General features: G+C 45.7%; 1 protein-coding gene and 1 pseudogene across 3 annotated transcripts in view; one reads left to right on the top strand and one right to left on the bottom strand.

Moving 5' to 3' along the window:
- LOC135899528 (cell adhesion molecule 4-like) overlaps positions 1 to 12890 on the bottom strand; it is a 441441-nt gene that overhangs the window by 19340 nt on the left and 409211 nt on the right. For 2 of the 3 annotated variants that reach the window (XM_070537561.1, XM_065428808.2), the window contains one exon: positions 5051 to 5335. In XM_070537561.1, coding sequence (XP_070393662.1) covers positions 5051 to 5335 — 285 coding nt within the window. Of the gene's footprint in view, positions 1 to 5036; positions 5336 to 12890 lie in introns of all 3 variants that reach the window. The other variant, XM_070537560.1, reaches the window with a different exon arrangement.
- Positions 11472 to 11590, top strand: LOC135899615 (5S ribosomal RNA; annotated as a pseudogene).

Raw genomic sequence — 12890 nt, 5'->3', positions numbered from 1 at the left:
TTGTCCAGGCTGCGCGGATATTGCGGCCTAGGCCAATCTAGTCCATTCGCGTGAGGCGAAATCGAACGTCGGCTTTTAGAACATGTACAAGATAGTGGCCCTGGTGCCGTCAGCAAATTCGACCTTGTGAACTATCGTTCGTCGATACGAATTCAGTGAGAGAGTCAACCAGAGAAAGTTCTGCATCACTGGCCGAACCATGTATCTCAGGACCTCTAGTCAGTCAGTCAGATCATAACAACTAGGTTATCAGCTCAGTGATGTGTCCAGTTCCATCGAGAAAGTGGTGTCCCCTCAAGGCCGAGTCGCGTTTTTATGGCGGTGAGTTGTACGCAGTGAAAACCCTTGCCGCAAACAGGCGTAAGATGGTTCTGAGTGACAGTGATGGTTACACGGGCGACAACTCCTCTATTACACAACACCAGCGATTACGATGCCCAGTAGCCTCGGTGTGGGAGACTCCACACAAGATGACTCATGATGTGAACCTGGCCAAGATATGTAAACCAGTTGATGTTTGTATGTTATACAGCTAAGCGAATGGTTAGGAGTTTGTAGAGCTGCTTGTACATCACGCGGGTACGCAATGACCAATCATAAACATCGGCGAACTTTCAAGTTCACTGGATCCTCTACCTACGTGTGTGTAAAAGTAAAACTTCTGGACCTGTTACTCTGAAGGAACCAATACAATATGGTGATTACTGAAGACTGATCCGATTAAGGGAGGTTGAACCGATATAGAGGAGGAGGAGGAGCAACATTTATTAAAAAGAAAGGGCAAGCAGGTGTCTTCTGCTTGTGCGGGAGGCGCCCTTAGTCCAGGGCTCCTGCGGCTCTTGCTGTCTCCCGGGCCCGCCGCACCAGTTGCTGCTGGTTACGAGGGTCCGAACTAGTCAGCACGGCCTCCCACTGCTCGAGTGTGGGGTTGGGTATTTGCGGGGCCGCCTTCACGTTGGGGCATGCCCATGTGGTGTGATATAGCGAGGCGTATTCATTACAAAGGGGACATTTGTATGAATATAGTGTAGGGTGTATTGCGTGTAGTCTGCTTAAATGGGGGTATGTGTTGGTTTGTAGTTGTCGCCATGTTACGGCATCTTCACGTGAGAGGGTCTTGTGTGGAGGCGGGTATTGTCGTCTGTTCAATCTGTGGTGTTGTAGTATGGCGTTGTATTGTAAAGGTACGGGCTCCATGGATGCGGCCGTATCCCTCTCTTGTGGCGCCCGGGAGGCATGAGCTCGGGCTACAGCGTGCGCACGCTGATTTCCACGGAGGGACTCGTGTCCTGGAGTCCACACTATTTCAACGTCCGGGAATTGGGAGGCTTGTTTGAGGAGTCGGTGGGCGATTGAAGATATTCTGCCTCTGGCGTAGCTACGGCAAGCCGCCTGGGAGTCCGTAATAATTGTGACGTACTCGTTGGTTGGACTAGAGGTGATGGCCAAGGCGATGGCTGTCTCCTCCGCTACCAGGGCGCTGGCGGTGCGGACCGTCATCGAGACCACCTCTTGTAGGTTATAGTCGACAACGCTGGCCGTCATGGCTGCTTTTTGGGGGTACTGCGCAGCATCTGTGTATAGTGTGGTGGGGAGACTGCCATATTTTGTCTGTAGAGTTTTTGCGCGAGCTTGGCGACGATCGGCATGATGTTCCGGGTGCATGCTTCTGGGGATAGGGGGCTACCTTGATGTGTTCCCGGAAGTTGGGGGCCAGATGAATTGCTTGTTCGTGGCCTTTGCCGTGTGTGGGGTAGCCTAGGCGCGCTAGGACTGCTCTTCCTGTTGGTGTAAGGGCTAGTCGTTCTCGTTGGCTTGTGAGGTGGGCGTCTATAATTTCTCTTATATTATTATGGACTCCTAGGGCTTCAAGCTTGAGTGTCGCTGTTCCCGGTGGAAGGCCGAGCGCTTGCTTGTAGGCTTTCCGAAGAAGTACGTCTAATTGATCTAGTTCCTTGGGAGTGAGGGGCAAGTACGGGGCAGCGTAGGCAATGCGGCTGATTATCAGGGCCTGGACGAGCTGTATAATGTCGTCTTCTTTCAGTCCGTATTGTTTGGTTGTGATACGGCTGACCATTCGCATGATTTGGAAGGTGGTCTGCTTGAGACGTTGGATGGTGTATGCGCCTCCGCCGTCCTGTTGTATGTGGAGTCCGAGAATGCGGACGCGGTTTACTGTGGGTATTTCTTTGTCGTCGAGGGTCAGTGTGATGTGGGGTAGTTCATTGAGTTTTCTTCGTGATTTCTGTCGAACGACTAATAGTTCTGATTTCTCGGGGGAGCACCGGAGACCACTTGTTTTTGCATATTGCTGGACGACGTCGGTCGCTTGTTGAAGGGCGTCTTGTTTCTCTCCTTCGGAACCAGTGGTGGTCCAGATAGTGATGTCATCGGCGTAGATTGCATGCCTGATTCCTGGTATTGCGTTGAGTTTGTCAGGTAATTTCATCATAGCAATATTGAAAAGGGTGGGTGATAGAACAGCACCTTGTGGGGTTCCTTTGTTGCGAGTAGGTAACGTCGGGGTTCTGAGTGAGCCAATGCCTATTGTGGCCGTGCGGTTGCTTAGAAAGGCGCGTATATAATTGTAAGTATTACGACCACAGTTCGTGAGGCTTAGGTTTGTAAGGATGGTATGGTGAGCCACATTTTCGAAAGCGCCCTTGAGATCGAGTGCTAAAATCGCTCCGGTGTTGTGCGGTGAGATGTGTTCAAGGACTTGTTCCTTCAGCTGAAGAAGGATGTCGTGGGTAGAAAGGTGGGGCCGGAATCCGAACATTGTTTCGGGAAAGAGGTCGCTGGATTCTAGGTAAGGTTGAAGCCGGTTCAGAATGACATGTTCCAGAAGCTTCCCTAGGCATGAAGTCAGTGAGATTGGTCTCATATTTTCTAAGCTGGAGAGTTTGCCTGGCTTCGGAATGAGAATGATGTCCGCGTGCTTCCAGTCTGCTGGTAGCGTACCCGCTTCCCAGTGATGATTAAAGAGGTCAGTAAGAGATTGAATGGTGCCATCATCCAGATTGCGCAGGAGCTTGTTATTTATTTTGTCCTTGCCTGGGGTGGTGTTTCGTGTGAGTGCATGGAGTGCTTGTTGCACCTCCGTGATAGTGATCGGCTTGTCGAGGTCGTAATTGTCGCTCCCGCTGTAGGTTGGAGGTTGTCCTCGTGGGGGTTCGAAATCGCCTATGTACCGCGCCCGCAACTCCTCCAGGATTTCGTCATCAGAACCCGGATGGTTGTGGAGTATACGTTGAATTGTTTGCTGGCTAATTGCCTTGCTTTGTGTGGGGTCAAGAAGATGGCGTAGCAGCGACCATGTTTTGGCCGTGCTAACATTACCCTGCAACTTGTTGCATATTTGTCGCCAGTTGTGACGGGTGAGCTCCCCAGCATAACATTCCGCGGTTGCCGTGAGTTTCGCTATACGTAGTTTCAATTTACGATTATGTTTTTGGCGCTTCCATCTCCTAACAAGGCCTCGACGTGCTTCCCAGAGGTGAAGAAGGTGCCGGTCTACGGCCGGTATATCTGTGGTGAGTGTGATCTGTTTTGAATGTCTGGCTACGTCTTGTAGGAGCTCTCGTACCCACTGCTCGAGATCCATAATACCGGTTGAGGAGTCATCCGCTCGCTCTTTGCGAAAAGCTGTCCAATCTGTGAGCGTTGTCTTTTTTATCGGGTGGCGTGCATGCGTAACGTTCAATGTGGTGGCAAGTATGCAGTGGTCACTGCATACTTGCCACGCAAGTATGCAGTGGCCCAGAGTTTCCTCCGTGTACGATACATTTGGTCTAATAGTGCTAGGCGCCTAACGTGCGAGCTTTTTTCTTTTTTTGCTACATTGTTGCTAAGAGGAAATCCCATGACGTAAGCGTTATAGTATTATCATCTAAAATGTCGCAGTTCCTGCCTTTTGAATGAAATCAGGGTGAATTCACACCATTGTATTTTTCTTAGTCACCGTTGCAGTTAGGCTAGTACTATGGAATTACAAAAGGCTTTGTATCTAGTTATATGATTTTGCAGTTTTTCTTGTAGCGCAAAAAACACTAGGACGTAGTAGAAAAGAGACACGCGTCTGTGCGTTTGTGTTTTCTCTTCTACGTCCTTGTGCTTCTTGCGCTACATAAAAAACTGCAAAATATGACACCATCAAGCCCAAATATCTACTCTGATAGTAATAACTTTTTCCTTGTTTGAAGTAGGAGCGTTAAAGGAACGCTTCCTTAAGTAGGACTGTTACATCAACGCTGATAAGGTATTGTTCATACAGAAAAAAAAATCCTTAGCCGAAAACACAGGGACACGATCTTTGCGTAATCAGATATACGTCAATAGATAGACATATTGTGTTGCTCTGCAAGAAGTTCGTGACCTGTAGATAACTTTCTTGTGCTGTCTGCTATTTAGAGCGTCGTCAATACCTTCGGTATTAATGAGATAGTATTTTACTGATAAAAGGTATTTCGTAAATTGTCCAGGTGAAAGTCAGCAGTCTTGTACGCGTTCAACATTACGACTAATGGCGAAGCGCTGTAATTTTGCGCACCAAAATAAATGTACACTTCTCTCTCCCTTCTTTCTAGTTCCCGGCCTTTTTATCCAGCGTAGCGTAACCAACCGGACTTTTGAATAATCAATACCCCTGCCTTTTTATGTATATATATCTCGTATCCCAATGGCCAGGCTTCTATAGTTACGGCATATCTCCACCGCCTCTCGTACGCGCAAAACGGATTCACACAAGTAGAGAGGACTGAGCCGGGGCAGGAGGAGGGAGGCGGGTGGTCTCGAGAAAGAAAGGGTATGCTTTGCCATCTTGAGCTCTCAGTGCGAAAGAACAAGGACTGGTATTTCTAAGACTTACGCGTGGGCTCTCCGAACACATCCGAGAGCAACTCATTCCCAAGCTTACGAAAACATCTGATCAGGCTGGTTACTTTCACACAGTTAAAAACCACGCGTTATCCGATCATTTCACAGCCTTTTGCTAGAAGTCTCCCTTACATGTAGTACCGCAATATTGGTTTGCTCACGTGAATAGCCTTACATTGGGGCAGTAGGAGTGCGTCGCTGTCTGTCAGGCCCTCACTGTTCTCCGCGGTGCACAAGAACGATCCAGTCAGGTTGGTCTTGAGCGAAGAGCGCGACAGACGCCTGGAAGGGTCTCCCTCGCGGACAGGACGCTGGTAGTCCACTGTCCTCCCGTTCAGCTTCCATGTGAACCGGCTCACCCGTGGGTTGGCCTTCGCCTCGCAACGCAAGTGCACGGCAAACGAGCCCACCTGCGACCTACCGCATGAGGATATCACGCGCAGGAACACCTCTGGCTTGTCTGCGGGTGAAAAAAGTAGCACAGATTATAGTCCTGCCCCCCTCCCTACACACCGACCTGCCCCCCCTCCCTACACACATGCACACTTTCCTGAATCTTGCTGGAGATCTGGACTCGAAGCTTTACCATTGTAACATTCGTAGTAGGCGCTTTGCGAAACAGTTTATCACCAGACTCAATCCAACAAAGCTGTGAGGAAATATATATTGATGACAGTACTGAATGTGGTAGCACAGCCTAGTTCCACGCACTTTCCTAATCCTGGTCAGCTATCTAGACTAGAAGCAGTAGCACCATAACATAAGAAAGACCGTCTTCATTAGTTGAGTTCGAATCAGGAACTTCACTACAGTGACACTCAACTCAACCATCACGTTTAAATTTTAATTTATTTTTATTTCCAGAAAAACAAGTGTTCTGGTGGATACGAAAGGCTAAAAGCTGTTGGAAAAACAGCTTGACTAGGCCGATGGTCCGTTATAAGGCATACATGGTGGTGGCATCAAAATCGTAACATTGTTAGACACTCAGAATAAATCATTTACATAAAGGCACAATAACAAGACCAAAAATAATATCGAGACTAGGAGAAAAACATATTTGATGTATCAGAAAAATGAAAGTATGTGCGTAAGGGTTACTAACCAAGATGACAGAATTCACTCTGATATACAGACTAGGTAATAAATACTAAAAAAACATATTCTACACACCGGAACATGCCAGAACACCAACATACATGTGTATGGGTTACAAAATCAGTAACACAATTGTCTCTGAAAAACGATAGACAATCACTGATCACATGTTTACAAAATGCATTCGCAGTTTCTTGGATGAAGAAGTATATGTACTTTGATATTTATTTAAAAATTTGGTAGATTATGTTGTAATGACTGCAGGCTATATTTATTACGAAAACACAGAACATACCACGTATCAATATTTCTTGTATTGGAAGAATTGAATTTTGGTGTCAAAGGTGAACTAGACCCTAGGAAAGTTTTGACGGCAGTATTTGAGAAATAAAATGAATTTAGAAGGCGAGAAGTGCAGAAATATTTTATTTTTATAATTTTACGCTTTAAGAACACTGGCCGCGTTGTCTTCAGATAACCCATGTTGTCAATGTACTGAATAATTTTCTTTTGCAAAGAAAGGATTTTCACAATATTTTTCTTTCCTGTAGTGGCCCCCACTAAGCTACAGTAATTTAAATGGGAAGAAAATAATGCATAATAAATGTTCAGTTTTGCTTTGGTTGGAAGAAGACGCCGACATCGAGACATAACATCTGTGATAGCAGACATTTTAGTGCAGATATTTTCAATATGTTTATCCCAAGTAAGGTGTGAAGAAAAAATAAATAAATTACGGGGTTTAACGTGCCAAAACCACTTTCTGATTATGAGGCACGCCGTACTTGGAGGTACGGAGCTTACTACTTTAGTTAATTGTGACAATGGTATTGAGTAGCAGGTTAGAGCCTGCTAGCTCAGGCCGACCTCTCTGCTTTCTTTCAAATAAATTCTCTTTCTCTTGACAGTTGTATTATTTAGAGACGACATACTGTGTCAGACATGTTGCAGTCTTAAGTTCGTGAAGCACAAATGCACAGACACTTCTCTAATATTGACAAGGTATCACTGTAAAATATTTAAAAATGCGATTATATAACGTGGCAATATAGCAAGCATTAAGCTAATCGCAGGTTCTCTTCAGTAATGCCTTGTTTATTAAGCTTCCTAGAACATTAATAGATTCTGAGATTTCTTCTAACGTTCAAATGTAGCAACCTTCCTAGCAAACGGACAAGCATATGTGCATTTAGTTCGTTTATTTTACGCATTTCTCGTTGTCGATAGTTACCACGAAGTGCACTCGCTTGAAAAGGCTGCTTATCTGTTAGTATTGTTTTGAGGCATCACTCATTCCTTCGGTACGAGGGCTCTTTCGCTGTTGTTGCCTCCGTTTTAGAAGTAAGATCGTAAGTAAGAGTATCGGACTTGATTTCGAAATTCTATCAATCACCTATTCACTGTGGAATAAGATCTGGTGCACGCATCTACCTTCAATGGCGAGTGCGGAGAACAGACTACATTGCCCAAGCTTCATGGATTACAAATGATTTCTGGTCCCTTGTTCGGCGAATTCCACGAGACTCAAGCGAAAGAACGCGACCAGCGGGGTGCATAGAAGTGATGAGAAAAAAAAAAGAACAAGTCACTGTGGAGAGGGAACAAACATCTGGCATGCATCTATTTGTTTCAGTGCTTTCGATGTTGTTCCCAGAAACGAAAGAACACGTGCGCAGACGCCGCCTCTTTGCAAGAAGAGATTTCCTTTCGATCAATCAGTTGTTCTGCATTAGGTAAAACCAATTTGCCTTTGCTCTTGTCTTTTTTGTTCTTTGATACTAAACAAATAAGATGCATAATGTGATGACAGCGGCACTGAAATATTTCACAGCGCACGGTCGGCAGTGCGGACAGGAAACAAAGTATTGCTGGAAGTTCCTAAATCGTTTGCTCGCAGCTGCACACTTCTGTGTGTATAGCTCGGTGGTTCAATACTAAACCGAAAGAGAGAGCAGTTAATCAAGAAAAAGGGCAGAAAGCGTATCGGCATGGGAAAAAAGCGTTCTGTAGCAAATAGTTGAATGATGTACGGCAGTCTTAACAATACCGAGCTATCTAACATTAGAAGTACATCATTGGGAAACGGGCTTTGCCGGAAGCATTAGAAAAGTGACCCCAGCATAGATGCTGTATAGAAAATCTGAACAGCTGACTAGAAACCATTGATATATGGCACAGATGGCAACGTCTGGCTGCGGTTATCTCGCACACGAAGGAAAAGTGTGAGATGCAACCTTATGTAATTATAACAAGTGAATGAGAATCCCTATATATGAAGTTTGCGTTTCCATGGCATGTGACATCTTGTTAACAGGTAAAAGTTGTCCTTTAAAGCTGTGTTTAAGGTCCGTGCTACCAAACAACACAGCAATTTCTACTGCTACGCTTCGGTACAGTACCGACAAAAAACATGACCTTCGATTGTAGCGCAAATTGACATGTATAGACACTAGAAGCAGACAGGACGAGTGCTTCTAGTCTCTGTCCGTGTCACTTCGCGCTACAATCCAAGATAATGTTACCGTGCCACCTCGCCCAACTGTCTATCCTTTTGCATGACGAAAAACAGCTGCACGTCCAAACTTAAAAGCGACGTCACTTAGGTGAGCCCATTAGCGACAAGATAAGCACAAGTACTATATCAAAAAAGAGGAATAGCTGGCGCGACATGTAGGCGCCAACATCTCTTGAAGTACAGTTAACAAAAAAAGTTTGCTGCACCAAGAGGGAAGTTGTGCATGTTACTTGGACTCCTCGAGGGTTTAAGTGCTTTGTCTTATGTCCTGGCTATCCATCTACTTCACGACATATTTTGCTTATTCTCCTGTTCGACCATCAACCAATTAAATTGTCAGCGTGGCCATATCTGATATAGTTATTTTACCCTACGCCATTTCAACCTAGTATAATTTAAAGTGTGTGCAAGATTGCGGGATATACCAGTTGGAGATGTGCAGCAGCAGAGACGCGAGAAAGACGCAGTCGAGGGATTCAGTGCGCGAAGTCAAAGTCGGCCACTGGGTAACGAGGCTGAAGAAACAGTACTTTTGTTCAGGATGCTTGTTTTGCAGACGACCGTAGTAGTCGTACTTTCGTAGGCGCTGTGTGCAGTGAGCATGGGAGCCTGTACATTAGATATACCTAACGTGCAGTGGTGGCCCACTAGAAGGTTAAATAAAAGCGCCGCATTTTGCAATATGTCGCTGTTCAATGCTCAAGCAGGTAGATCTTTTATTCAAATCCCTTTCTGAAATAACTAACTCGAAACGAACAAGGCAAGCCACAGCCTGTATCCCACATTTCGGCACTGTTTGATTTTTTTTTCTTCATGCACTTTACCCTGTGGCACACAAGTTTACTTAAACAAAGTGCGGAGGCTCCCTTTAGGTAGATATTGCAGCAGCGCATTAGCGAGCTTTTCTACCAGAGCTAACGTCTATAATTGTTTATCTGATTTGTTAGTATCATCGCAGCTCCTAATACCTCTTCTCAATTACTTATTGTTCCCAGGCAGAAAAAAGGCAGAAAAAAAACCCCGACACATGGTCAATGTATACTCTAGACTCCGGCGCTGCAGCACTTTCAACAGTTCATTGAGTCTTCAGTCGCCGTAGTTCAGTTCCAAGTGACGGAAAAACTATAATAGTAATCCTTGGGACATTCTATGATTTAATCTTCGTCGAAATGCTTTTTGTGTGCAGTGTGTCCTCTCTTTGCCCAAATTCTTTATTCTTGCGGAACCCGCCATGGTTGCTTTAGTAGCTATGGTGTTGGGCTGCTAAGCACGAGGTCAGGGATTGAATCTCGGCCAAGGTTGCCGCATTTCGATGGGGCCGATGTGCGAAAACACTCGTGTACTTCGATTTAGGCACACGTTAAAGAACTCCAGGTGGTCCAAATTTCGGGAGTCCTCCACTGCGGCGTGCCTCATAATCATATTGTGGCTTTGGCACGCAAAACCTCATAATTTATTTTTTTTTGTGCTTGCGGAAGAGACCTTTTATACTTGCTTGTTTTCATGTTCTCATTTTCTTACACGTTTACAGGCCTTATATTCTAAAGTAATAATCCCACTTTTGTTTGCTTGTGTGGTGCAGACGCCTGTGATGGTTATATTGTGACGCGCAAGACATTTCTTTTACGGGGTTTCCCTTACATTGGTGTAGAGTTTACGTATATAGTACGCCAGCCTTATTACTCTGCTTGTCTGCAGTCAGCATCGTAGCGTTATTCAAACAACTTGTTAGACTTTCATTAATTACCCTTTAACCTGGAAAACATTTCGACCCCGCTTATAAGCCGTTTCATGAACTAACCCCCAAAAGTAGTTACTATTCTTACTCTTACTCATCTTTCGTCTACTCGAAGGTCTGAATAACAGCAGCCTCGCATATTAATCTAATTCCGGCGAAAAGCAAGCGTGCGGTCAGCACACTAACATATAGGTATTTCAGAAACTCCATTCCTGTGTCGCTCTCAACGAAAAAAAAAGCTCTCAAAAAAGGTTTTCAGCGAAAAGCCTATCTCTTTGCTCTTTTCTCGGTATTACCAACAGCTCGACCAATATTCAATGTGTGCTGAGCGTTCCGATAAGCTGGCCTTCCATGGGCGTGATAAAACACCTTACGTCGGCAAGAGAACAGTGTATACGCCTTCGAAAAGAAAGAACTGACCAACTAAAGTTGACTCAGCGCTTCTCTACAACCAGTTACTTTGGTTTTAGGTGCCGATGACGAATATTTCTCATTCTCCGAAGCGATAAATAGCGGAGCAGACAGGAGAACAGCGATGAAAATAGCTAAAGTAAAGCGCCACTGATTCGGGAGCAAAGAATGCTACAGGCACGGAAGACTTGGGGGCACGTCTACTTCCGGAACAGCGTCATCGATCGGCCCCTGTCGGCAAAGGAAGGAGTAAGTTCTTTATTGTTGGATTTTCACTGTGTGCAGGCAGATGTCCCAATGTTTGCTTTTACGTCAGGAGTTCCGATGCGTCCATGGCAGCGGTCGTATCATGCACGAGAGCACTTGCTTTGGAGCTCAAGAAAACATAAACATGTCGGCTATGCATGATAAATACAAACACGCGTACCCAAACTCAGTACAATAAAAATACGCAATAAAATAAAAAAAAATAAAATGTTCTTTGCGAGCCTTGATTACATACGTAGTATAAATGAGCTAATACTCATGGCATTCGCCTTAATTGCGGCTACATATAGATACCATACCTGAATGTATGCAATTATAATCCATGGAATTCTTCAACCTTATGAAATACTGCCTAAACAACACCATCATACTTCATCAAGGAAGAAATAGTACAGTGAGCAATAATACGTAAGTGGCGTGCGCATATCTGGCTAACACGAAGTTACCTTTTTCTAAAGTTAAATTCCTGGGCTTCTGGGTGAAAACCACGACATGACTATGAGGCACGGCGTACTCCGGATTAACTTCGACCACCCGGGGTTTTTATCGCACACCCAATGCATGGTAGCCATCGGCCGTACCATGCTGAATACGCCGGTTCTCGTCCGATCCCCGAAGCTAAGCAGCTTTGGGCTCGGTCAGTACTTGGGAGGGAGACCACCTGGGAACACCGAGTGCTGATGGCAAACTTCTTTTACCTGCCGTGGTTGCTCAGTGACTATGGTGCACGTTAGGCTGCTGAGCACGAGGTCGCGGGATCGCATCCCGGCCACGGCGGCCGCATTTCGATGGGGGCGAAATGCGAAAACACCCGTGTGCTTAGATTTAGGTGCACGTTAAAGAACCACAGGTGGCCAAATTTCCGGAGTCCTCCACTACGGCGTGCCTCATAATCAGAAAGTGGTTTTGGCACGCAAAACCCCAAATATTATTATTAATGCATGGTACACCGGCTTTTTTTCTTTTTAGTTTTGGCCCCATCAAAATGCGACCCCCGCAGCCTTGATATGATACCGCGCCTTCGGGCTTAGCAGCGCCACGCCAAAGCCACTACACGGCAGGTACTTCTATTTTGCTGGTACTTCTAAATTGCTGAAACGTCGGAAACCTTTACATGTGACACATGTAAAGGCTTCGCTTGGTACAGCCAGTTTTAAAAGTATTGTTTTACCGGCAGTGCTGCAGAAGGAGAAGTCGGAAAGAAAAAGACGGCGGCTCTTTGTTACTGCCAGCATTGATTGAGGCATCCTCATTATCATCATCATCATCGCCATCATCATACGATCTGTCGAGAGAGAGAGAGAAAAACTTTATTGGTTCTATCAAGGAGGTTAGCGGTGAGCCGTCTTGCGCTTGCTGCCTGGCTTCTCAGCATGGGTGTGCCCCTATTCCAGGGCTCCACTGAGCCTGGCCACTTCGCACGCGTGCTGCACGATCGCCCTTTGGGCGGTGAGCTCGCTGCTGGTGAGCAGGCCCTCCCATTGCTCCGCACTCGGGTTTTTATGTTTATGGAATGTGTAGTTATGCTTACATTCCCATGTTATGTGGTAAAGAGTTGGTATTTCTCCGCACCATGGGCAGGAGGTTCTGTATTGTGTCGGGTACATTTTACTTAATATGTGTAGATTATAGAAAGTTCTGGTTTGTAGCCTTCTCCAGTCGGCTGCTTCCTGTTGTGTAAGTAGTGTGTGTGGCGGAGGATATTTGATTCTCTGCCCTCTATAGTAGTTTAATATTTCCGCACACGTCAGCTCCACCGTTGTAGGGTTCTCGAGAGGCTCTATCTGTCCAGCTCGGTATGTGATCTCGCGAACTAGACTGTCTGCTCTCACGTTCCCTTCTATCCCGGTATGGGCCGGTATCCAGAAAAGTTTGTGTGTCACTTTATTTCCGAGGGTTCCTGCTCCGAGGAGGATTCGCTGTCGAACTCATTGCGCGAATCACGCGAGCCTGCAGGAGCAATGATGGCAGATTTTTCAAACAGTT

The sequence above is a fragment of the Dermacentor albipictus genome, chromosome 4, assembly GCF_038994185.2.
Source record: "Dermacentor albipictus isolate Rhodes 1998 colony chromosome 4, USDA_Dalb.pri_finalv2, whole genome shotgun sequence".
In the NCBI taxonomy this organism is placed as follows: Eukaryota; Metazoa; Arthropoda; class Arachnida; order Ixodida; family Ixodidae; genus Dermacentor; species Dermacentor albipictus.
The sequence above is the reverse complement of the archived record's forward strand: the minus strand, read 5'-3'. Positions and strand labels throughout refer to the sequence as shown.